The sequence below is a fragment of the Scyliorhinus canicula genome, chromosome 19 (genome assembly GCF_902713615.1).
Source record: "Scyliorhinus canicula chromosome 19, sScyCan1.1, whole genome shotgun sequence".
Lineage (NCBI taxonomy): Eukaryota > Metazoa > Chordata > Chondrichthyes > Carcharhiniformes > Scyliorhinidae > Scyliorhinus > Scyliorhinus canicula.
This window is the reverse complement of record NC_052164.1, coordinates 46,255,944-46,282,333: the sequence shown is the minus strand read 5'-3', so window position 1 is coordinate 46,282,333 and position 26,390 is coordinate 46,255,944. Positions and strand designations below refer to the sequence as shown.

Below are 26,390 nucleotides of genomic sequence, written 5' to 3'. Positions count from 1 at the left end.
TTTATTCTGGTGGTAAAAGCACATACGTACTGTTAGGCAAATTGGACATTCCCAATTCTCCCTCAGTGTACCCCAAAAGGCGCGGAATGTGGCGACTAGGGGATTTTCACAGTAACTTCATCACAGTGTTTATGTAAGCCTACTTGTAGCAATAATAAAGATTATTATTATTACAGGGCGCTTGACGTCAAGTGTACATGCAGGGTGCATGACCTGCTCACTGTTGCCACTGCACACTGCCTTATTTCGTTTTCATTTAAAAGCTGGTATTGGCTGTAATTCTCAATTTAAATGGTCATTGGGCCATTCTCCTGCAATCGGGACTGCCATGAAAGCGGCGCACACGATCATTCTGCGATCCACCCACACTCTGAAAAACCTTGCTCTATTTTCTCTTCTGTTAGAGAAAAGAAAACTTTCTTAAAGCCCTCTCCGTGGAGTCTTCTGCCTTCGTTTTCAATAAGTGTGAGGAGCACATGGACTTCTTTGTCACCAAGATTGAGATCACCCATTCAGCAGCTTTTACTACTTCCCTGATCTCTCCACCAGTCCCAAAATTAAGGTTTACCCATGCCCCCATCCACCCTCAACTACTCCCCTGCCCACCCCATCCCAGTCCTGACCAGCTTCACTCCCATCTCGTCTCATGGTTCCTCTTCACAGAATTTACAGTGCTGAAGGAGGCCATTCGGCCCATGGAGTCTGCACCGGCCCTTGGAAAGAGCACCCTATCCAAGCCCACACCTCCACCCTCCCCATAACCCAGTAACCCCACCCAACCGTTTTGAACACAAAGGGCAATTTAGCATGGCCCATCCACCTAACCTGCACATCTTTGGACTGTGGGAGGAAACCTATGCAGACACGGGGAGAATGTGCAGACTCCGCACAGACAGTGACCCAAGCCGGGAATTGAACCTGGGACCCTGGAGCTGTGAAGCGACTGTGCTAACCACTATGCTCCCTTGTTGCCCACAAGACCCACCTCCTCCCTAGACCCTGCTTCCACTAAACTGATCACCCAATTATTCTTCCTGGCTCCCATGTCAGCTGATTATTAATACTTTTCCAAATCTGCCATTGCCATCCCTCCCCTCAAAAAAAAAAGTCCTCGAACTCTGTCCTTACAAAACATTGCACTATCTTCCCCCACCCTTTCCTCCCAATGTTCTTGAACGGCTTACTGCCTCACAAAGCTGCACCTCATCTTTCCTTGAATTCATCCGATCAGGCTTCTGTCCTGGCACAGTAACAAAATGATTCTTTCCAAAGGTCACAAATGACAATCTATGCGACTGTGACAAAGGTAAACTTTCCCTCCTTTTCCTTCAAGACTTGGTTTGATCACACTTTTAAACCCCCCCCCCCCCCTATTGTCTCTATACAGTTGCCCTCCTGGTTGGGACTGCACACCTAATTCCATTCTCATCTATCTAATTGTAGCCAGAGAATAATCTGCAACGGCTTCTCTTCCTTTTCCTATTCAGTTGCCTGTTTGGTGTTCCCTGTAAGTGCATATATCTTGCCCTTTCCCATGTCTCATCTATATACTGCCCCTCTCCAACATCATCCAAAAGTAGGTCAGTTTCCACATGCACACTGGCAACAAACAGCTCTTCTTCACCACTACCTCTTCCGCGTTCTCCACCCTCTCTAAATTGTCAGCCTGCTTGGCGAGCAGAAATGTCCTCCCACTAAATACTGGGGAGACACAGTCAAAGTCTTTAGTTGCTATACCAACTCCATTCTGCTCCCTGTGCAGCTGAACCAAGTATCCTCAACCTTGGTGTCGGAATTCGCTTGAAATTAGCCTCCAACCACAACAATACTACGTGTTGGGGTTAATGTGGAGATGCCAAATAATTAAAAGAATTATCCCAATTTCCTGTACTGCATTTTTCATTGATGAATGTATTTCAGTGTCTGATTACTGTCAAAAATATTTACATAGCAGTGGAAAAAATTCCAGAAATATAAACACAATACCACCAATTGGAACATTGTTACTACAGATACTTCCTTTCATGGAATATCCCGTCCTCTCTATTTTTAAGAATAGGTCACCTGTTTTCATTGTACAAACTCCATTTTAGATCTAGGTTACTAACTACCACCTTCAGATCTCAAATTACAGGGTCCCTCCTTGCGCTGGGGTTCCAGTATTTAACTTTGCAGCAAGACATCATTATAAAAGAATTGTTTTTTTTCTTTAATTGCGCTAACAGTCAGACATTTTTTAATAATAACACATACTTGATAGTACAAGAACTGAAATTGCTGATGAACCTTTGGGATGTTATGTAACAAGACCCAGCTACAGCTTACAGCACTAAATATTGACAGGCCGAATTAGCACTTTTTCATCCAACATTTGGTAACTTCTGGACAAAATATGGTTCTTCCCCCTCCTCCCTTTCTATAAAAACAAGTCCAAGAACCTCAGCTAACTGAAAAAAGGTGTCAGACAAGGTTCCAGGGATTTCTAGTCTTTTAAACAAGGTTAATTACAAGTGGAGGCAGTTGGTTTTAGATCTATAATCTTTCTTTCCTCCTCTCGCTATTTCGTCAGATGAACAAGAAAGCAGGCAACTGGCGCGGGTCAGCTGATCACTGCTGAAGTGCCCAGAAGCATTCCAGAACAAAGTTATTTGCAAGAGATGCAGAAAAGGAAACTGTTAGGAATAACACGGCGGATTAATCAGCATCTGAAAAGTCACTCCTCCCCTTCAAATTATGGCCTGACTCAGCAGGCTCCACCTCACTCCGAATGACTGCCCCAACCATTCAACCAGAGTGCAATTCTCCAACCGTAGTGGGGGACGCCTGGTTCAAAGCCTTCGTGGATTCGATAGGGTGGATCTCAGGAGGATGTTTCCTCTTGTGGGGGAGACTAGAATCAGGGGATACAGTTTAAAAATAACAGGTCTCCCTTTTAAGATGGAGATGAGGAGAAACATTTTGTATCAGAGGATCATTAGTTTGTTGAATTTGCTTCCACAGACTGCAGTGGAGTCGGGGTCATTGAATTTATCCAAGGCAGAGTTAGATTTTGTATAGGGAAAGAAGCCATGGGTTACAGGGGACAGCCAGGAAGGTGGAGTGGAGACCATAAACAGATCAGCCATTATTTTATGGCTCAGCAGGCTTGAAGGGCTGAATGGCCTACCCTGCTCCCAAGTCTCAGTACTAGATTTGGGTGCTTCACAAGGGATAACTTCCATTCACTTTTAGAGCCGGTGGTCAGGAAGAACGAAAGACAGTGCCATGTACTGTTACTGGTATTGCATAAAGACCATCCTTCTGGAAGCATAGCATCTCCAGTCGAATATTTAAATAGATGCTGCGTGAAATGCTGGATGACTCATCATACCATTTTGGTTTTGGCAGAGTTCTCAGCAATACAAAATTGGCATTATTTATTCAGTAGGTTTGACCTTGCCATTAGGAAAGCCAAGTTCAGGATTTCCAAATTCCTCTATTCAAAAATTGCAATACCAGGAATACAATATTACACTGGCAATTTTCATTGCCTAACCCCACCGATTGTCAATTTAGTCTTCTCCCTTGGGGACCTTAAAACCACAAGCACGAAACTATAGGTGTCTGCAGCTCTCCAACATCTTTCCCAGATGGCTCTTCTTTACATGCGAGCCTCAAATGAATGACAGGCAGTTTGACTCTAAATGGAATAATAGCCCAGTTCTAATTCTGTCCTTACTCTACATCCACTGGACAATGATCGGGAACGGGACCTTCTAATAAGATTTACCCTCCATGAACCATCTGTAGCAGCCCCGTTACCTCCCCAGCTATGAGCAGCTTACTCCAGGCGAACAGTGAGGATGAACTTAATTCAGATCAAGGTGATGCATAAGGTACATATGACCCGGGCCAGAATGAGTGGGTTCTTTCAAGGGGTGGCCAATGAGTGCGAGAATTGGACGAGGGCCGGCTCATGTACACATGGGTTGTGAGAAGCTGGAGAATTACTAGGGAGCGATGTTTGGGACGTTAACTAAAATTTTGGGGGTAGAGGTCACGCTGGGCCCCAATGGTGCCGATCTTTGGGGTATCTGAAATGACGGAGCTGTTGGAGGGAAAGGGGGCCAATATTGTGGCCTTCGCCTCTAGATGAAGGATCTTGTTGAATTGGAGGTCGGATACACTGCTGGAGGTGGCAGCCTGTCTGGGGGACCTGCACGACTTTCTTTGGTTGGAAAAGATTTGAGTTGAGGGGTATGGCAGAGGGCTTCGAGACATGGTGGGGGCTGTTCATGACAATGTTTGAGGAACTGTTCATCGCGGGGTTGGGTAGAAATTGTACAAACCATGGACTGAGAGGTTGCAGAGTATGTTATTGACTGTTTTGTTTTGCACATGCTTGGAATAAAATATAGTAAAAAAAGAAACGGCTGAGGGCACTGTATACAGCAACGGCTATGGGCCCTGAAAATATTCCGGCAATGGTACTGAAGACTTGTGCTCCAGAACGTGCCACACCCCGAGGCAAGCTGAACCAGTACAGCTACAACACTGGCATCTATCTGGCAATGTGGAAAATTGCCCAGGTGTGTCCTGTACACAAGATTTGTCCAGGTGGCACTGGGATGGGAGCAGTTACATAAATTAAATTTGACCCGGTTAGTTGAACAAATGAAGGAGGACTTTCGGAGGTGGGGCATGCTCCCGTTGTCACTAGCGGGGAGGGTACAGACCATAAAAATGACGGTCCTCCCGAGATTTCTGTTTGTTTTCCAGTGCCTCTTATACCAAAAGCCTTTTTTAAGCAGGTGAAGAGGGTGATCTCTTGTTTCGTGTGGGTGGGCTGGCGCTGCCGAACTTTAGTAACTACTACTGGGCAGCAAATATAGCCATGATTGGGAAGTGAGTAGTGGGGGAGGGATCATAGAATTTACAGTGCAGGAGGCCATTCGGCCCATTGAGTCTGCACCAGCCCCTGGAAAGTGCACCCTACCTAAGCCCATACCTTCATCCTATTCCAGTAACCCCACCTAATCTTTGTTTTGGACACCAAGGGTAATTTAGCATGTTCTATCCACCTAACCTGCACATCTTTGGACTGGGAGGAAACCGGAGCACCAGGAGGAAACCCACGCAGACACGGGGAGAACGTGCAGGCTCCACACAGACAGTGACCCAAGCCGGGAATCGAACCTAGGACCCTGGAGCTGTGAAGCAACTGTGCCAACCACTGTGCTACCGTGCCGGGTCGGTGTGGGAGCAGGTAGAGGCGGCCTCATGTAAGGGCATATGTTCGGGGGCATTGGTAATGGCTCCTCTGCAGTTCTCGCCGGCCCGGTACTCCACAAGCCCAGTGGTAGTGGCACAAGGCACAATTAAGTGGAAAGGAATACTCTCCACTTGCCTGGATGAGTGGAGCTCCAACAACACTCAAGAAGCTCGACACTATCCAGGACAAAACAGCCCGCTTGATTGCTCCCCCTTCCACAAACATTCAATCCCTCCACCACTGAACAACAGTGGCAGCCGTGTGTACCATCGACAAGACGCACTGCAGTAACTCGCCAAGGTTCCTTAGACAACACTTTCCAAACTCATGGCCACTACAATCTAGAAGGACTAGAGCAGAAGGTACCCGAGAACCCCACCACCTGGAGGTTCCCTTCTAAGTATCTCACTATCCCGACTTTGAAATATATCGCCGTTTCTTCACCATCGCTGGGTCAAAATCCTGGAACTCACTCCACAGCACTATGGATTTACCTACATCTCAGGGACTGCAGCAGTTCAGGAAGACAACTCACCACCACCTTCTGAAGGGCAACGAGCGATGGGCAATAAATGCTGGCCTAACCAATGACGCCCATATCCTGTAAATGGTTCTTAAAACACAAATTAAAAAGCGCAAGAGTAAGCCAGTTTCCCAGTTCCTTGCTAAGTTGAGAAAATTAGTGGAAGATGTGACATTAAAGGTTACCAGGAAGACGTTTTGCATGATGACTTGGTTTGTGGACTAAGAATTCAACATAGATTGATTTTAGAGCAAGAAAAGTTCAAAGTTGCACAAAGCATAGAAATGGCAGAGAAACAAGCTGGAGATTTGAAAGTGTATTTTACCAATGCCGCGGTTAAATTAGTAAAGTCAGACAAAAATACTGGCCAAGAAACTGAAGGACTGTGTACCAGAGGTGGTAGCAGAAGACTAAACATGCTTTGTCAAGTGTAGACAGCTAACGTTGAATATCAGGCGCCTGCTGAACATGATCATGGCTCCATCTGGGGGAGAGAATACTCAAGGTGATCATCTTCCTGGACGCAGAAAATGCCTTTGACAGAGTCGAATGGAAGTACCCCATAGAGGTACTGGAGCAGTTCGGGCTTGGAGCAGGGTTCACTGCCTGGGTGAAACTCCTGTACAACTCTCCCACAGTGAGCGTACGGACAAATACTACCAGCTCTAGGTACTTCCAACTGCACAGGGGTACAAGGCTGGGATGCCTGTTGTCCCCGCTGCCATTCGCCCTTGCGATCAAATCACTGGCGATCGTGCTCAAGGCAGGAAAGAATTGGAAGGGAATAAGGAGAGGAGACAGAGAACACAGAGTCTCACTCTATGCGGATGACCCGCTCCTCGGATCCACAAAGCAGCATGGAAGGAATCATAGGGCTCAAGAAAGTTTGGAGCCTTCTCGGGCTACCAGCTAACCCTGGGCAAAAGTGAGATCTTCCTGGTGAATCCACAAAGGGAGGGTTGGAGGGGGTAGCTATTTAAACAGGCCCGGCACAAATTCTGCTACCTGGGAATCCATATCGCTCATGACTGGACAGGGATTCACAAATGGAAATTGACCAGTCTGATGGAGGAAGTTAAAAAGGACCTGCAGAGATGGGACACACTCTCACTGTCCCTGGCAGGGAGAGTGCAGATGATCAAGATGAACGTACTACCCAGGTTCCTCTTCTTGTTCAGATCCATCCCGATCTACACCCCAAGGCCTTCTTCAGCTCATTAGAAAAACTGTGTGAGAGTGTTTATGTGTGTGAGTGGGAGAAAGAGCCAGAAGCCGAGTGGGTGCGTATGGCAGAGGGCTCCTGCAGGGGACCTCCCTCCAGGCCCTGGCCACTCTGCCATCTCCAGCGAACAAATACCCAACCAGCACAGTGGTGTTAGGAAAACTTTGGTCGTGGAACCAACTGCGACTGCACTTCTGGATTACCGAAATGTCTGTTAACACCCCCCGTCTGCAATAACCACAGGTTCTGAGTCCACGACAAAGGGTGCCACCTTCAAAAAGGTGGGCACAGGATGGAGCGATGCTGACGGTTAGGGACTTCTACACTGACAACAGATTGACTACACTCGAGCAAACTAAGACATATGCAGGTGAAATACATCCTACCTAGGGAAAAGAGGACATAACCACGACAGTCGTTTTAGAGGGCCTGCTGGACGCGGACATCTTAGGGAAGGGGAACTGCGGTGACCTGTATGGACAACTACTGGGGAGGGCAAACAAAAACTGGACGAGCAAGGGAAAAGTGGGAGGAGGACTTGGGAGTTTGAAATAGGGTGGGGACTCTGGAGTGAAGCACTGCACAGGCTCAACTCCACCTCCACTTGGTGAGAGAGTAAGGGACCCGCCGAGAATAACACCTACTGGAGAACACAAAACAAGAAGCCGCAACCGATATAAATAGCAAAAGACAACCAATGTATCTAGAAATTTTCTTTTCTGTTGTTTTCAACGTATGTTCACAATTGCTTTTGTCTTGTATAGCTTAAAAATCCTTAATAAAAAGATTAAATTAAAAAAATTAGTAATGTCAGGGAACACTCATTTCTAAACATGTTACTACTGTAATGGAAAAGGGCATAATGCAGAAGCCTGTAAGTGGAAAAATCGCTGATTGTCGCTGCTATGGAAAAAGGAGACACACACACAGCGTGCATGTATTTCAAAGGCTCATCACAGTAAAGCAGTGCTGCCAGGGAAAGGGCATTATGAAGAACATACAAACAAGTCGCAGAGGAAAATAAAAAGGCAGTTGAGAAAGAAGCATTATTTGGAAACAAAACACAGAAGGCGAGGCTAGATGAGACAGAAAGTGAAATTAACAGTAGCAATACAGAAGAACAAACGCATTGCATTCAGTCTGATCTGAAACTGGGTGAAAGACTAAAAGTTGAAACTGCCTTAAAACTGTTAAGTATGAGGAAATGAATAAATGAATGTGATAAAATTAGGCACTAGGACCCTGAGGGCACTGTGGTCACAGACAGAACAAAGGAAAGCAGAAGTTTCATGGCTCGCGGGGGATGGTAACCTCGTGGTCAGAAGGAATCAAAGATGCTGGGGTTACAATGCAAAGTGACCAATTAGGATATAGGGCCAGGTCAGGAGGTGTATAGAATGACCAATGGGAAGCTTATATGTGAATCTTACTGTGATTTTGAATATATCAGCAGAAGCTTCTTTGTATTCTGTCTCTCTTTATTCTGGGCTCTCAGAAGACAGTGTGTGTGTCCTGAGGTCCTATGGATTAAGTCAGCCTTGCAAGTTGGTTATTATTAAATGATATGATACCTGCAAATCCATCTCAGATTTTATTGAATCTAGACTGACAGCAAATTAACCAGGAATCCACATTTGGTGCCGAAACCCGGGATTTCTCGACAATTTTGTCTTTCATCTGCGAAATCAGAATTGGAATGCTCGCAGACGGTGAGAAAGGAAATGGGCCCCACGGTATTTTTATATCGATTTTCCTCTGTCTCGTATTCTGCTAACAGTCTAATCACTCGCATTTGCTCAGGTTCGATTGCCTCGACGAAATCAAAGGTCAGTCTGATGGATTCAAAGATTTTATTTCAGTCACTGCAGGTATGGTTAAGTTTTGGAATGAGGCGAACAGTTCAGTTGGTGTCTGATGGGATGTTGCCTGGTTCCTCAGTTGCATGAGGCGAACAGTTCAGTTGGTGTCTGATGGGATGTTGCCTGGTTCCTCAGTTGTATGAGGCGAACAGTTCAGTTGGAGTCTGATGAGATGTTGCCTGGTTACTCGGTTGCATGTGAGTAGCAAATTAAAAATTGGCTCTATTAAATTATACTTTAATTCGGTTAAGGTCTTTAACGGATTGATGTGATATCGCGCAACAGTTCAGTAAAAGACCGCTGATGGGATGTTGGCGCACACTTCAATTCCGTTCAATTTTAAATTTGATGAAAAAATTGGTTAAGGTCCGTACCGGGTTGATGTGATGTCGCGAAACAGTTCAGTGAAGGAAGGATCGCTGATGGAATGTTTGCGGACAGTTCAATGCCGTTCAACTATAGCTTCGCGAAGATATGGGTTGTTTGAATGAAACAGAATTGGGTTATAAATGACTTGTGTGTTGATGAATGCATGTGTACGGATGTGAATTCCTTTGTCTGAATGGAGATCTCCAATGAATGAATGAGTCTGTTTGATAAGAATGTGATAACCTCTGTTCCTAGTTTTGTGAAATGTTGTGTTTTAGGAGGTATTAAAGTGAGAATTAAAACGGAGTAAGTATTTGAAAGTTCTTCAGAACCTTAGTAATAATGATGTTAATTAAACATAATTCTCAGGAAGAAAACAAAAATTGAAATCAAACTGTATAAATTGGGATTCGTAAATGATTAGTTGCAACTCGGCATAGTCTTGGCTGGAAAAAAATAAATAAATAAAATGAGGGAGATAAATACAAAAGTTTCAAATCAATTAGAAGTAAAATAAATGGCCGGCACAGCAATGTGCTTGGGACAAAGATTTCAAGCAGTCAGCTTTGTGTAAGCTGTACTGCATGGCTCCGCAGGGTCCTAGTGCCCGACGAGCACGAAAAGTCACTTGCAGAAATAATGATGTTTAGCATGTTATAGACATTGAAGAAGGAGATTTGGAGAATAAAGATATTGGACCAGAAGTTAGATTAAGAGAATTAATTGCAGTATCAGGAAATGAGAATCTGATTGCAGGGAAATATTTAATGAAAAAATTGATGCAGAAAAATTAAGATATTAAAACCAATTGCTAATTTAGAGGAAGTTTGGGTGAAGCTACCAACTAAGACTTCAGGGAACATCATCCATGAAGCTGTAAGATGTGAAGACAAGATTAGTTCAGATTCTGAGTACACATACAGTTGAATTAGGGCAGCATGGTGTCTGGAGCAAATGAAATTGTATCACATTTAAAACAAATGATCCGATGGGGGAGAAGACAGTGAATTAAAACCTGTTCGCAGCATTGATTGGACAGCTGATAAAGTTCAAATGTCATGTTTGGATCTTACTTTCATACAAATCCGGTCGTCATCAACATAAAGTAATTAAAGTAAATGCAGTAGCACTATCAGGAATGTATCAAAGGAAGGTTTTTACCAGATTGGATCACTGGGTGAGCAAAAGGGGAGGAGTTTGAGATTCTTCGCATCTCACTCAGGGGTGCAATATCAGAAGGAGGAGGCTTAACAGGCCACAAGGGCGGTGATTAATGGCCCTCAGTTTAAAATGGTTCACAGTGAGTATCAGGAAACCACAAGTCTGGATTGTGGGGCATTCTGTAGCCCGATTGTTTGGACTGGTAGTAGTCATATGAAACCCAGGAGACGGTCAGATACTGAGTATTCAGGAGAATGGATAATGCATTTGCAAAGACAGCGATGGGATGCTGCAGCCCCCAGGGAGATTTGGGGCATTCAGGTTTGTCCTGATTGTTTTGTGGAATATCAGGCAACTTTAATGATTGAGGTTTGTGACCACAGAGGGGATTTTGAATCCAAGAGCATGGAGCAGTGCAGCACAGGGCAGGCCCTTCGGCCCTCGATGTTGTGCCGAGCAATGATCGCCCCGCTCGGACCCACGTATCCACCCTATACCCGTGGCCCAACAGCTTCCCCTCCCCCTTGCCTTGCTATTGGGACACTGCGGGCAATTTGGCGTGGCCGGTCCACGTAACCCCGCACATCTTTGGACTGTGGGAGGAAACCCACGCACACCGGGGGGGACGTACGGACTCCGCACAGACAGTGACCCAGCCGGGTGTCGAGCCTGGGATCCTGGAGCTGTGAAGCATTTGTGCTAACCACCATGCTACATAAGTGTCAGTGTAAGTGGGATAGATTAATGACAACGTGCAATTACTGCAAGGATAATTTGGCCGACAACAATGTGACTTTAAAAGGCTGTGCAATCTTGTAGACAAGTGACAGACTTATGGTATCGATTTGTGAGGCAGTACATGGGCTATGCTAGATGGTACTTCTGGGATATCCAAGCACGGATAGGAAGATACAAATTAAGAAATAGGACCCTCTCCGCCTTTGACCTGTTCGTTTTAGTTTCAGATGAAGCAACGATCATACCGATGAAGAACCTGAACAACACTCTGCAGAAGAATGTTTCAGACAGTATGGGAAAAAACTAATGATACAATTGGCTACATGTTTGAGGGAATTGAATGATAGAGCCCGGAAGAAAAACCTTACGGGTTAGCAACAAATCAAAATATCAAATTATTACTGAATACTGAAACCTCCGGTCAGACATCTCTAACGGGACGTTAGCTGATGGGTGATCTGTGGTCTCCAGGAGGGACGTATTACGCGGAGGAGTTATTAAGGGTCTCGGCAGACAGCAGTGACTGACGAGGAACCCCCATATTTTAAATGACAGTAGTCTGGAACAGTGCATCTCAAACTATCTGATGTGGCGTACCGGCAGTTTTTTCCCAATGTGCCAGGGACCGGTGAGCGAAACAAGCCAATCCAGGATTACTGTCTCTTTCTTTTCTGGAAACACTCCACGTACCGGTACGTACACGTACCACACTTTGAGAGGCACTGGTCTAGAATATTAGCAGCTTGCTGCCGCGAGGGGAAATTTGTAACCAATATAGCATTGGAGAGTATAACAGTTGTTACAGACTAAATGTCCTGTAAGTTGTTTGGGAATGTTATGTATAAATTCAATTGGGTTGTAACCACAAGAAGTTACCTGTACTAAGTGCGTGAGTGGTGTTTAAGAAAAAACAAATAATGGCAAGTATACACTCCATGCGGTAAGGAAAATGATAACAGACAACAGGGGGTTGAAGAAAATGGAGCTATTGTCTCAAGTAAGCCAGGGCGGGCAGGCTACATGATTCAGTACAATGTTCGACGTCAGAGTCAGGACGTCAGAAATAGAAACAGGATTGGTTGACGCTCCTGCAATTAATAAAGCAAGATAATCAGTGCATGATACAAAATATCAGCAATTACCATTCCTATGGGAAACGGAAAGCACTTCCTACAAAAAATCCCAGTGAGGGATAAGGACTTTGTGGTCACTGATGGACTGAGTTGTGGGCTGCTTCTAAGGGACATGAGGACGCTTTTATGGTGCTACTGCCCCGAGGTAGTCAGATGCCTTGGAGGTAGTGGAACAACCGGAATGGCTATTGTGTTACCTTCCTGAGTGGCGCCAGCTATGGTTCACGGTGATTGGACTTGAGGAAAGCACCTCACAAAGGGTCTATTGACACTGGTCTGCGAGATGGATGCATTTACCATTGATTTTCCTGCACAGTTTACAAATCCTGACATGTAAACACGAATGACAAGGCTGAGGGATAGTTGCTAGTCAGTATAACTATAAGAAGGATAAATCCTAAGGGAAACACAGTAGTATTGAGGATGGCTATCTATCTAGTCAGATTCAGTTCGGGGTTATCTCTCATAGCTTGGTCATGGGGATTTACCTGCTGCATGGATTGATAATACTTGTTATTATAATTGTAGACTGCACAATCATTGGATGCTTTAATATGTGTTGTACGCTGGCTAGGGCTCGGATGCTGCCGATAGGCTTGGCCCATCATTATTCACCAAAGATGACATCTCGTCACTGGTGACCATGACACCAGACGGAAGAGGACGGAGAGCCAAAGGCTGTAAAAATGTGATGAGGTGTTTATGTACGGAATACCGGCTCAGTTAAGTTCTGTTAACGGGCCTCATTTGATTGGACAGATTAACAAGGAGTTCTGCTCCCAGTTGGGGATATGTTAGCAGTTAGACTGTGTGGACAGACCGCAGTCAGCCGGGTTGGTTGAGAGACATAATCAGACCCTCAAAACTAAATTGGCTAAATTAAGAGCGGACACGGGGCCGACATGGCTTAAGTTGCTCTCCGGTGTCCTCATTCAGCTGTAGGTCACACCTGCAGGATCGGCCTGGCTCTCTCCTGCCAAGTCTTTTCCGGCAGGCCCATTAGAACTCCCGGGAACCTGCCTGTTCCCAGATTGGTCCAGTTTCACCATCTGACTAGAGAAAGGACTAACTATGTTCTAGCCCTCACTAACGCCCTCAAGGAGCTCCATGGCCAGTACCGTGCAGCTCACTCGTCACCGTCCCTATTACATAGCTCGCTCTCAGTGCAGCCTGGTCGTTATGTCATGGTCAAGAATTGGACTCGGAAAGGGTCAGAGCCACGATGGGAGGGGCCTTTCCAAGTTCTCCTTACCACCCCCACTGCAGTTAAAGTGGAGGGGTGGAGTGTTTGGGCCCACCTCCACCACTGTAAAAGGTCGGTCACTAACCTGCCTCCCTTCCCCAGCGCTATTTTACAGGTGTGAAGCATGATGGGGTGGCTACACGCCGCCTGTGTGATCTTCGGCAACGCCTCGCTTAGAGTGACATCGGCGGCGGTAATGGAACAGGGGAATATCATCTACATCTGTAACCCCAACCGAAGTACCCGGACATTCCACCTCTGCAAAGATGACGTTCTTCGCTGCCCCCATATACGAGGACGTGGTATCGACTCATGGAAGGTCATCCGGTTAACGGACCATTCAGGACTTATGACGCAATTGCACCGGTCCCAACGATGGGAAGGGAAGACTGCATGGACATTGCCTTGTTTTTGGAGCATATGTAAATTTGATTTTGGATGTGTTAACCTTGATGCCTTACAGGTAAAATCAGACTATGAGGAGGGGGTAGGAAGAGGTTGTGAGAGAGAAAGAGGGACTAGACAGAGGAAGGGCTGTGTAAGAGGGGAGGTACAACCAGACGTAGATTATCAGGAGATGTACTTAATTTATTTAGGATCCGGAATGAGGGAAACCTGGACGGTATGAATCTCTTCTAGATTTACCACCGCTTGTATGGCCAGGGGAGGGTTGTCTGCTACCCAAACCCCACATCGGTGTCTAGGTTATGTTCTGTTTCACCGCTTTGGGGCACTCCCCCAACTGTGGTTCATTGTCAGAGTTCCGAGCCACCGCCCGCGCAAGTTACTCTTCCTTACGATCCAGTTTCGGCCCACCGGCTATTCGCCTTCCCCTTCCTGGGGATAATTCCCACTCTCACTAGGATAAGCTTCAACGGTGGAGGGCATATATATCTAGCCCCTTCACTCCCAATAGAGATTCCCGGTCATATGAGAATTGTTTCAGCAGTGAGAGGTACGGCTGTTTGCTGGTAGAGATGAAAATGAATATAACATGTCTGTCCTCCACTTGTACTGATCCAAAGTGTTGCATAACCCTGACATCAGGTCAATGTGCCTGTTACAATGCCACTTGTGTCCCGTTGACGCTAGGCATCCAGCTCCTTTGTAGCTGGGCGAATGTCTCTCATATCACTGTTGAGTCTAGGGCGTTCCGCATTGCTATGAGGCCCGAATGGGCGTTCCAAAGCTGGATGAAATGGGCTACTGGGGGTTCCCTGCTCAATCAATATACTGATTGTGATGCCAGCCGGTACACGGAGCAAGGATACTACTTTTTCTTTAATGGTACAGCGGCCAATGTTTAGTCACTCCCATTTCCCCGCCAAATTGCTATCGGGACTCTAGTCCCCACCACAGTCCCCTGCCCCACTGAGTGGATACTGCACCATAAATTGGCGCGTCGGTCAGTCTCAGACGAATTTTTCGAAGGTTGGAAGAAACCTCAGGTTCCAGCACCCAACCGGGGCCACTCAGCCGGATGGGGAATTCTGAGCGCCTAGACACTGGGGGGGTATGGGGGGTTCCTTGGCGGTCAACGATAGGAAGTATTTTATTTGCGGCCTTACCATCCTGGGAAACGAGACCTTAGGGGCCCTTGGGGCACTAACCAGGGAATTATCTCAAATCAGGTTGTTTGCCATGCAGAACCGTTATGCTCTTGACTATCTTGCCTGCATCTTTGTGGGCACGATCATCCTTAAATGCGTGATGGGTAAAATGCAGGATGCCGTGGAACAAATAGCCGCCGCCAGAGTCTTGACTGTTAGGATCCACGAGCATGCAGCGGCCGATGAGGTGCTGCAGTAGGATTTAGAAATGCAGCAACAAGTTTTCCTAGATGAGGGGCCGTGACTGCGGCTTGGACCGATAGTTTATCATGAAATGATAAAAGGAGGGAATGAGGAAATGAATAAATGAATGTGATAAAATTAGGCACTAGGACCCTGAGGGCACTGTGGTCACAGACAGAACAAAGGAAAGCAGAAGTTTCATGGCTCGCGGGGGATGGTAACCTCGTGGTCAGAAGGAATCAAAGATGCTGGGGTTACAATGCAAAGTGACCAATTAGGATATAGGGCCAGGTCAGGAGGTGTATAGAATGACCAATGGGAAGCTTATATGTGAATCTTACTGTGATTTTGAATATATCAGCAGAAGCTTCTTTGTATTCTGTCTCTCTTTATTCTGGGCTCTCAGAAGACAGTGTGTGTGTCCTGAGGTCCTATGGATTAAGTCAGCCTTGCAAGTTGGTTATTATTAAATGATATGATACCTGCAAATCCATCTCAGATTTTATTGAATCTAGACTGACAGCAAATTAACCAGGAATCCACAAGTATTTGAAATGGAGGTGGACACTGGAGCATCTTTTTCCATCGCTTCAGAGAAGACATAGAACTCCATGTTGTAGTCCTTGTTAGACAAGCATGCCAATATCTCCATAGAAGGTTTTGAAGTTATTAAACACCCATAACTTCCTGGTTTCCCAGAGTCGCATTTCAGGGTAATCCAATGATGCTCCGGGGAATCCCTCTGGGAAGTTCCCTTCTAAGGGCCCACACGTTAATTGCCCAGAAACGCAAACTTCCCCTGGTAAAGTAAAGTCACCATAGTCCAAAATGACTATAGGCTGCTTTCTCCTTTGAGGGGGGAGAGCTGGCTGGTGGTGATTTAACTCGAGGATCACCACACCTCAGGCGAGGGGAAAGGTTGAGAAGATGGTGCCTTTATGAATAATCTCAGTTGGTCCGGAAATCACAAACCGGCTGTTCAACCAACTGAGCTTAATCGCAGGGCTGGGTACCATACGATTGAAGTGATTTAAATAGCGAACTTTGGATGGTTTCGCCAGTTTTACCCTGATAGTTACCCTGAGTTAGAAGGGGGAAAAAAAAAATCACTTCTAACTCCAGAGTAATTATTTAAACACCCAGATTGAGCCTCACACGGCCAAATTTATTCTGCTTCCGTAGGAAGTAGAGATGTTGTTGGGCTTTCTTGACTGTTGCATCAACGTGAGTGGACCAGGACAGACTGTTGGTGATGGTGGTCCCCAGGAACGTCAAACTATAGACTATCTCCACTTCGGAGCCATTGATGCAGATGGGCGTGTGTGTCGTGCTGCGCTTCCTGAAGTCGATGATCAGTTCCTTGGTCTTTCCAACATGGGTTGTTTTCGGTACAGCATGCACCAAGTAATTTATTTCCTTTCTGCAGTCTGATTCGTCGTTTGAAATACGGCCTACCGCAGTCGTATCATCCGCAAACTTACAGATTGAGGTGGAGTTAAATCTTGCCACACAGTCATGTGTGTATAGGGAGTACAGTAGAGGACTGAGTACACATCCTTGCGGGGCCCTGGTGTTGAGGACTATTGTGGAGGAGGTGCTGTTGCCTATCCTGACAGATTGCAGTCTGTTGGTGAGGAAGTCGAGGATCCAGCTGCACAGGGAGGGGTCAAGTCCAAGATTGCGGAGTTTGGTTATTAGTCTTGTCGGGATAATGGTTTTGAACCGGAGCTGTAGTCAATGAACAGCAGTCTTACATAGGTGTCCTTGATGTCGAGATGTTGAGTGTTGATTGTAGAGCCTGGGAAATAGCACCTGCTGTGAACCGGTTGCGGTGATAGGAAAATTGCAGTGGATCGAGACTGTCTGGGAGGCTGGATGTGATCCGTCTCATGACTAGCCGCTCGAAGCATTTCATGATAACAGACGTCAGGGCCACCGGTCGGTAGTCGTTGAGGCAGGCTACCTTGTTCTTCTTTGGTACTGGTATTATGGTGGTCTTTTTGAAGGAGGTGGGGACCTCAAAGAGGAGGAGTGAGATGTTGAAGATATCTGCGAATATACGCGCCAGCTGGTCTGCACAACTCTGACTGCTCACCCAGGGACTCCGTTGGGGCCCATCGGTTTCTGCGGATTCACTTTCAAGAAGGCAGCTCTTACCTCTATGGCTGTAAGTGGGTATGGGTGTGTCCAGGGCTGTTGGGGCAGGTAGCACTGATATATTGGCCAACTGCTCAAAGCAGGCATAGAAATTGTTCAGATCATCCCCAGATATTCCGCCTGGCCTTGCTTTATAGCCTGTGATCTTGTGTAGGCCCTGCCATAGTCATCGTGGGTTGGTGTCGTCGGCCTGGGACTCTAGTTTGATGCGGTATTGTATTCTTGCATCCCTAATGGCTTTCCATACGTTGTACCTGGATTTCTTTATAGGGCGGGGTGGTCAGACTTGAACGCCTCCGTCCGCGACTTCAGCAGGGAGTGAACCTTTTGGCTGAGCCAGGGTTTCCGATTGGGGACTACCCGTATTGTCTTCTTTGGTACACAGTCCTCGACACACTTCCTGATGAAGTCTGTGATGGTGGTTGCGTACTCGTCCAGGTTAGCTGCCGCAACCTTGAATATGGACCAGTCCACAGCCTCCAACCAGTCGCGGAGGATGTCCTCAGCTTCCTCGGACCAGCACTGCACTGTATGGATTAGATTAACCAGGAAGGAAAATGAAAACTCTCCAGTTTCTTCCTTTATGGTTAGCAGGCTGAACTCTAAAGCTACAACACACCCCAGATTGTCCTATAATGCCACGGTCATATTGCCATATTGGCCGGAATTCTCCAGTTGTCAGTTGTCCCACCAATTTACAGGCGGCAGGAAGATAGAATCCCGACGCCAGCGAATGGTGCACAGACAGGAAACACACAGCTGGGGGACCAGCGGATCCCACCCATGCAGTAACTACAACATTCTCTTCATTATCGAATGTCTTGCTGGTCATGTGTTGGTGAAGCTTTGAAGCCTTGCACCAATGTAATTAAGGTTAGGTAATTGATAAGTATTTATCTTATGCAGCGCCTGTGATGGCATTCTATAGCCCAGAGGCAGTATGCTAAGGTAAATCAGCTGGGGCAACTGCTTTTCCAAATCCAAAACCCATATGGTTTCAGTGGCACTTGCAAACTCCAAACATTAACACAAGCATAGCAATAATAAGAATATAATAACTAATACCATCATGGTTTTTGACTAGTATCATAGAATTTACAGTGCACAAGGAGGCCATTTAGCCCACCGAGTCAGCACCGGCCCTTGGAAAGTGCACCCTACTTAAACCCACACCTCCACCCTATCCCTCCGTAAACCCACCTAACCTTTTTGGACACCAAGGGCAATTTAGAATGGCCAATCCACCTAACCTGCACATCTTTGGACTGTGGGAGGAAACCGGAGCAGCCGGAGGAAACCCATGCAGAATCCACAAAGACAGTGACCCAAGCCGGGAATCGAACCTGGGACCCTGGAAGCAACTGTGCTAACCACTGTGCTACCGTGCTGCCCTCATTGCCTGCAAGACTCGCTGTAAATCAGCACTCGGCAATGTCACACATGGGGCTCCTTTCCTGACTATCTGAAATGAATGAAAATTGCTTATTGTCACGAGTAGGCTCCAATGAAGTTACTGTGAAAAGCCCCTAGTCGCCACATTCCGGCGCCTGTCCGGGGAGGCTGGTACGGGAATCGAACCGTGCTGCTGGCCTGCTTGGTCTGCTTTAAAAGCCAGCGATTTAGCCTTGTGAGCTAAACCAGCCCCTGCTGAGCTAAACCAGTCCCTGCTGGTTTAATTCAAGCATAATGAGCATCAAGGCAATACAGCAGAACTGTAGCTTGGAGGGGAGCGGCAAAAAGGATCTTGGTCAGTGAGTGAAGGGGAAATTCAACACCACATATATATTCGGTACTTGCTCCCAGCATGCACGCAACTTGAAGCTGGCTTTTTCATATGATCACTAATTGGTGATTAACATTTGAAACTTCTTAAATTATCAAGAGCACATTTGATGGGAAAACTTGCCTTTTGTAAAATGAACTATTTTCTTCCCTCAAAAGTATTGTTATGGGCTGGTTCAGCACAGTGGGCTAAACAGCAGGCTTGTAATGCAGAATAAGGCCAGCAGTCAGTTTCCATTCCCTTATCGGAATGTGGCGACTAGGGACTTTTCACAGTAACTTCATTGAAGCCTACATCTGACAATAAGCGATTATTATAATTATTTACTAATTAATTACCCAGTTGAATCGACCAACTGTGCGCACAGTTTGATCCATACATATGATCTATGGCCAGGTGATACAAGGAACATGGACTGCCATGCTTATGGTTCAAATGGACAGGACTTTATGCCTCAACCTGACACAATGCAATTGCACAAAACCCTGGAAATTAGAGTTTCTAGTTTTTATACAAATTGAAAAGTCAAAGAAATGCCCAAATACTGTAAGCCGAACAAGGTATGCAAGAAAAAAAAGAGGAAAACATGCCCCAACCCCATCCCCACTGCAAATCTGTACAGCCATTCAATAAATCACAGCTGATGTACTTTCCAACTCTATAGGCCCTTTGATCTCCGTGACAAACAAATATCTATCAATCTATCTGAGCCCTAAATATATTCAACGAGTGAGCACCCACTACCCTCTGGAGTGGAGAATTCCAAAGATTGAGTGATAAATCTCTCCCAATCTCACTCCTAAGTGGTTGACCCCATATTCTATTTTCCAGATTGGAAATCCCCAGCCAGGGAAAGCAACCGCCCAGCACCTACCCTGTTGCGCTCTGGAAGAATTTTGTGTTTCGATGAGATCACCTCTCATTCTTCCAAACTCCAGAGAATATAAAATAATTCTACTCAAAAGGTACTTTCTGGGGGAAAGAAAGTGTATTGCTCAATTCAGCGCCTTCTTTCAGGATGTGATAAGCATGAAGCTGGCAGCATTTACTTCAGCTACAGCATTTACTGCAGCTACAAAAGGTTCCACTACATGGCACATTATTTATACTATTTACAAACAAGATGCTCCCCTTGATCTGAAGATCTGTCCTTGACCTTTGAAAGTAAATAGCAGGGGAAGAACTGGGACTATAGTCTGCCTTATTTTTAGAAATGTGCTGTGTCATGGAAATCTTGAATCAGCTAGAAATGAGCGACCAATGTTCAGGTGGTCAGAGTAAACAGCAAACCTGATGACTGTGTGCCTCACGATCCTAAATTCACTTTGCTTACAGGCAGTTTCAAAGATGAAAGACATTTGTAATCCCTATCCATGGATTTTGAAAGGAGTACACCCAGCTAAGGACTCAATAATCAACGGAATGAATTTTTATGAGCAATTTTCCATTTTTACAATCCTGTAGCACTGGATTCTGCCATTGGAGGCTCCAAAGTATTGTACAAAGACTAACACTGACATTATTGTCCAAACATGTGGTGCAATCTGACGGTTAGTGATGGGCTCAGCCATTGGGATCCTCCTCTCTAATTTTCTTCCTGCTCATCTCCCCAAAGCTCAAACTCTGATGTTACCTCTGGCAACCACATCTAATTGGTCTGTAAATCTCTACTTGGTGTGGAAATCCATTTGCTGCCACACCCACTGACAAATCTGGAAAGGTTCCTTGGGACAACTTGCAATACCTTGGCTCAGTGGCTGCCTAATTGCCTCTGAATCAGAAGATTACATATTCAAGCCCCGTTCCAGAGACACGAGTACACAATGCAAACTGATGTGGGAAAAGTCTTGGAAAGGTTTATAAGAAATAGGATGTATAATCATCTGCAAAGGAATAATTTGATTAGAGATAGTCAACATGGTTTTGTGAAGGGTAGGTCATGCCTAACTGACTCCCTTTGATTTCAGCACATCTGCTGCTAAAACCCTCATTTGTGCCTTTGTTACCCTGAGATTCAACTATTCCAAAACATCCTACGCTAAAGAGTGGATACGCTTTAGATCAAATAGTTTGGATGGGGTTGTGTCTGTGCAGGAAGCTTCTCTAACACAGTATGTAGATTGTCCGACCAGAGGGGAAGCCATATTGGATTTGGTACTTGGTAATGAACCAGGGCAGGTGATAGATTTGTTAGTGGGGGAGCATTTTGGAGATAGTGACCACAATTCTGTGACTTTCACTTTAGTAATGGAGAGGGATAGGTGCATGCAACAGGGCAAGGTTTACATTTGGGGGAAGGGTAAATACGATGCTGTCAGACAAGAACTGAAGTGCATAAATTGGGAACTTAAGCTGTCGGGGAAGAACACAATTTAAATGTAGAACGCATATGTGAGAAATATGAGAATGACTAGAGCGAGGGTAGGTGCAATTAAGGACAGTAGCGGGAGATTGTGTATTGAGTCTGAAGAGACAGGGGAGGTATTGAACGAGTACTTTTCTTCAGTATTTACGAATGAGGGGGAACATATTGTTGGAGAGGACAGTGTGAAACAGACTGGTAAGTTCGAGGAGATACTTGTTAGGAAGGAAGATGTGTTGGGCATTTTGAAAAACTTGAGGATAGACAAGTACCCCGAGCCTGATGGGATATATCCAAGGATTCTATGGGAAGCCAGAGATGAAATTGCAAGAGATGAAATTGCAGAGCAGTTGGCAATGATCTTTTCATCCTGACTGTCAATAGGGGCAGTACCAGGGGATTGGAGAGTGGCGAATGTCGTGCCCCTGTTCAAAAAAGGGAATAGGGATAACCCTGGGAATTACAGGCCAGTTAGTCTTATTTTGGTGGAAGGCAAAGTAATGGAAAGGGTACTGAGGGATAGGATTTCTGAGCATCTGGAAAGACACTGCTCTTAGGGATAGTCAGCGTGGATTTGTGATGGGTAGGTCGTGCCTCAAGTCTTATTGAATTCTTTGAGGAGGTGACCAAGCACGTGGATGAAGGTAAAGCAGTGGATGTAGTGTACATGGATTTTAGTACGGCATTTGATAAGGTTCCCCATGGTAGGCTTGTACAGAAAGTAAGGAGGCATGTGATAGTGGAGAATTTGGTCAGTTGGATAACGAACTGGCTAGCCGATAGAAGTCAGAGAGTGGTGGTGGATGGCAAATATTCAGCCTGGAGCCCAGTTACCAGTGACGTACTGCAGGGATCAGTTCTGGGTCCTCTGTTGTTTGTGATTTTCATTAATGACTTGGATGAGGGAGTTCAAGGGTGGGTCAGTAAATTTGCAGACGATACGAAGATTGGTGGAGTTGTGGATAGTGAGAAGGGCTGTTGTCAGCTGCAAAGAGAAATATATAGGATGCAGAGCTGGGCTGAGAAGTGGCAGATGGAGTTTAACCGTGAAAAGTGTGAGGTTGTCCATTTTGGAAAGACAAATATGAATGTGGAATACAAGGTTAACGGTAGGGTTCTTGGCAATATGGAGGAGCCGAGAGATCTTGGGGTTTATGTTCATAGATCTTTGAAAGTTGCTACTCAAGTGGATAGAGCTGTGAAGAAGGCCTATGGTGTGCTTGCACTCATTAGCAGAGGGATTGAATTTAAGAGCAGTGAGGTGATGCAGCTGTATGAAACCCTGGTGAGGCCACATTTGGAGTAGTGTATGCAGTTCTGGTCGCCTCATTTTAGGAAGGATGTGGACCCTTTGGAAAAGGCGCAAAGGAGATTTACCAGGATGTTGCCTGGAATGGAGAGTAGGTCTTACAAGGAAAGGTTGAGCGTGCTGGGCCTTTTCTCATTAAAACGGAGAAGAATGAGGGGCGACTTGATAGAGGTTTATAAGATGATCAGGGGAATAGATAGAGTAGATAGTCAGAGACTTTGTCCTCGGTGGAACAAACCATTACAAGGGGACATAAATTTAAGATGAAAAGTGGAAGATATAGGGGGGATGTCAACCTTCAAGCGGCTACTGGATAAGTGCATAGATTATGGTAGAATGCTGGGGTGTAGATTAATTTGTTCTTAATCTGGGACAAAAGTTCAGCACAACATCGTGGGCAGAAGGGCCTGTTCTGTGCTGTATTTTCTATGTTCTGCCCTCTGAAGGAGACCATTCGACACTTTGAATTTGCACTGACTGAGCACTCTACCGCAGCCAACTCCTCCTATCCTTTCCCCATAACCTCACCTAACCTCTGGACACTAAAGAGCAATTTAACGTGGCCAATTCACCTAAGCTGTACATCATTGGACTGCGGGAGGACACCGGAGCACCCGGATGAAACCCACGCAGACACGGGGAGAAAGTGAAAACTCCACACGGACAGTCATCCAAGGCCAGAATTGAACCTGGTCCTGGGCGCTGAGAGACAACGGTGCTAATCGCTGTGCTCCCAAATTACAACAGTGACCACCCGCCAGAAGCAATTAATGCGTTGTGGGATGTCATAGATTATCATAGAATTTACAGTGCAGGAGGCCATTCGGCCCATCAAGTCTGCACCGGCTCTTGGAAAGAGCACCCTACCCAAGGTCAACATCTCCACCCAATCCCCATAACCTAGTAACCCCACCCAACACTAAGGGCCATTTTGGACACTAAGGGCAATTTATCATGGCCAATCCACCTAACCTGCACATCTTTGGTCTGTGGGAGGAAACGGGAGCACCCGGAGGAAACCCACGCACACACGGGGAGGATGTGCAGTTTCCGCACTGTGACCCAAGCCGGAATCGAACCTGGGACCCTGGAGCTGTGAAGCAATTGTGCTATCCATAATGTTACCGTGCTGTCTTGAAGTTGTGAGAGGCACAATATATATATATTTTAAATATATATATATGGTTTAGCACAGTGGACTAAACAGCTGGCTTGTAATGCAGAACAAGGCAACAGCGCGGGTTCAATTCCCATACCGGCCTTCCCGAAAAGGCGCTGGAATGTGGTGACTAGGAGCTTTTCACAGTAACTTCGTTGAAGCCTACTTGTGACAATAAGCGATTATAATTATTGTTTTTTTTTCAATTAAGCGTGACCAATCCAACTACCCTGAGCATTTTTTGGATTGCGGGGGTGAAATGCACGCAGACACAGGGAGAATGTGCAAACTCCACACGGACAGTGACCCATGGCCGGGTTTCGAACCCGGGTCCTCAGCTCCGTAGGCTGCAGTGCTACCCGCTGAGCCACCGTGCTGCCCCGAGAGGCACATTATAAATGCAAGTTTTACTCTCTTCTTCATGTTTAAAGGATGTTACTGTCTGCTGTTGTTGACAACTGATCCCGATTGTCTCTTCTCCCAACATCCACGTGCAGCAGGAATTGCTAGATAGCAAGTAGGAACTTGAACCTAACCAATCTTCTCTTACTGATCCAGGGGCACTAAGGGCCTCATGACTGGCATGTCAACTGAGATCAGTTAATTCAGAACAGTTGAATGATCTAATCTTGAAGTTCCCAGTAAGATACTCAACACTGACACAGAAGGCAAGCCAGAGCACTGGAATCTGTCACTCTGCTATTGTCTACTGCAGCACTAAACCAGACAGTACCCGCCATACATCTTAATTAGCCAAACAGGAAATATTTGTATGTTACAAAACAAGTTTAGTCATTGCTGTGTACCGAACAATACGAGGTGGCTGTTCAGAAATTTGTCACAACAGGTTGTGTTTTCCTCTTGGAAGACAAATACAGTATTATTACTGTCTCATCCCAACGATTAAATCTCTCACCTTGGTGACACCCATCCCAGTGAACCTTGCTTCCAGCAGCTCCTGTCGCCGTGGATCCAGGCTATGCAATTCCTCCATCATTTCTATTGAAAAAGAAAGCGTACAAAATTTAGATAACTCTCATATTCACTCTGGTGTGAAACTCAACTATGTCAGAAGGAGACTGGCGTGAAGCAATCCATAACCCTTAAACACCAAGACAAGGGGCGCTGAAGCAGCTGCACCCATGGACAACTGGCTCAACATCACACTGACAAGTACCAGGCCATTTCCAGTAATGGACTCTCACATCATCCAACCAGAAAATGCTGCACTTTCCTATCACTGGAATCAGAGATTCACCAATAAATATTTGCCACTGTTTCTGCTTTAGCTCCTGATTCCAGGAAATCCAATTGTTTATGCATAGACGGATGTTCAAGCAATAATTAGCTGACAGCAAACCAGCACAGAAGCTTAAATTACCATAAATCTGCACCAATCACCAAGCTGGAAGCTGATAGATCTGATGGCTGGATGGCAAGAGCACAGGCTACCTGGAATCGTGAGAACAGTATAGCAGAGAAGGAGGCAACCAATTACTTAGTCTATGTCAGCTCTTTTAAAGAGTTACTTCCACTGCCCAGCTGTTTCCCCCATTCTTGCAAATGTTTTCTCCTCCACAGCACAGTGGCTAGCACTGCTTCCTCACAGCTCCAGGGACACAGGTTCAATTCCGGCCTCTGATAACTGTCTGTGGGGAATTTGCCCTTTCTCCCAGTGTCTGCATGTGTTTCCCCCGGGTGTTTTGGTTTCCTCCCACAATCCAAAGATATGCAGGTTAGGTGGATTGGCCATACTAAACCGCCCCTTAATGCCCAAAAGGTTAGGTGGCGTTACTGCATTATGGGGTTAGGATGGAGGTGTTGTAGGGTGCTCAGTCCAAGGGCCAGTGCAGCCCCGATGGGCTGAATGGCCTCCTTCTGCACTGTAGGGATTCTATGAATATTTAATCAATTCCCTTCTGAAGGCTATTGAATCTGTACCCCATCAGGCAGTGCATTCCATTTCCCAACCACTGTGTAAAACATGTTTGTTTCACAGGTCATTCTTTCGCCAGTCACCTCAATTATTATCCCCAATACAATTTTTAAAAATGAAAATACACTGGCAGGTCCTAGGTTTACCTCACAACAGCACTGTGGATGCACCTTCACCACATGGACGGTAGTGTTCATGATGGCTGCTCAGGAGTACTTTCTCAAGAGCAATTAAGGATGGGCAATAAATACTGGCCTTACTGGAGAGGCCCACATCCCATGAATAAAAAAAACACCCAACCTAGATCGGTATAAACAAAAACCCCCAATCGACATCACAACCTCCATGAAATAAATTATTTACAACTTCGGCGCAGTACAGTACTAAAACAG

The 26,390-nt window shown here is 45.8% G+C and overlaps 1 protein-coding gene across 3 annotated transcripts in view; it reads right to left on the bottom strand.

Annotated features, from left to right (window-relative positions):
- Positions 1-26,390, bottom strand: part of tlk2 (tousled-like kinase 2) — a 170,276-nt gene that overhangs the window by 113,803 nt on the left and 30,083 nt on the right. For all 3 annotated transcript variants that reach the window (XM_038778492.1, XM_038778493.1, XM_038778494.1), the window contains one exon: positions 24,979-25,061. In XM_038778492.1, coding sequence (XP_038634420.1) covers positions 24,979-25,059 — 81 coding nt within the window. In that variant the 5' untranslated portion in view covers positions 25,060-25,061. Of the gene's footprint in view, positions 1-24,978; positions 25,062-26,390 lie in introns of those variants that run through there.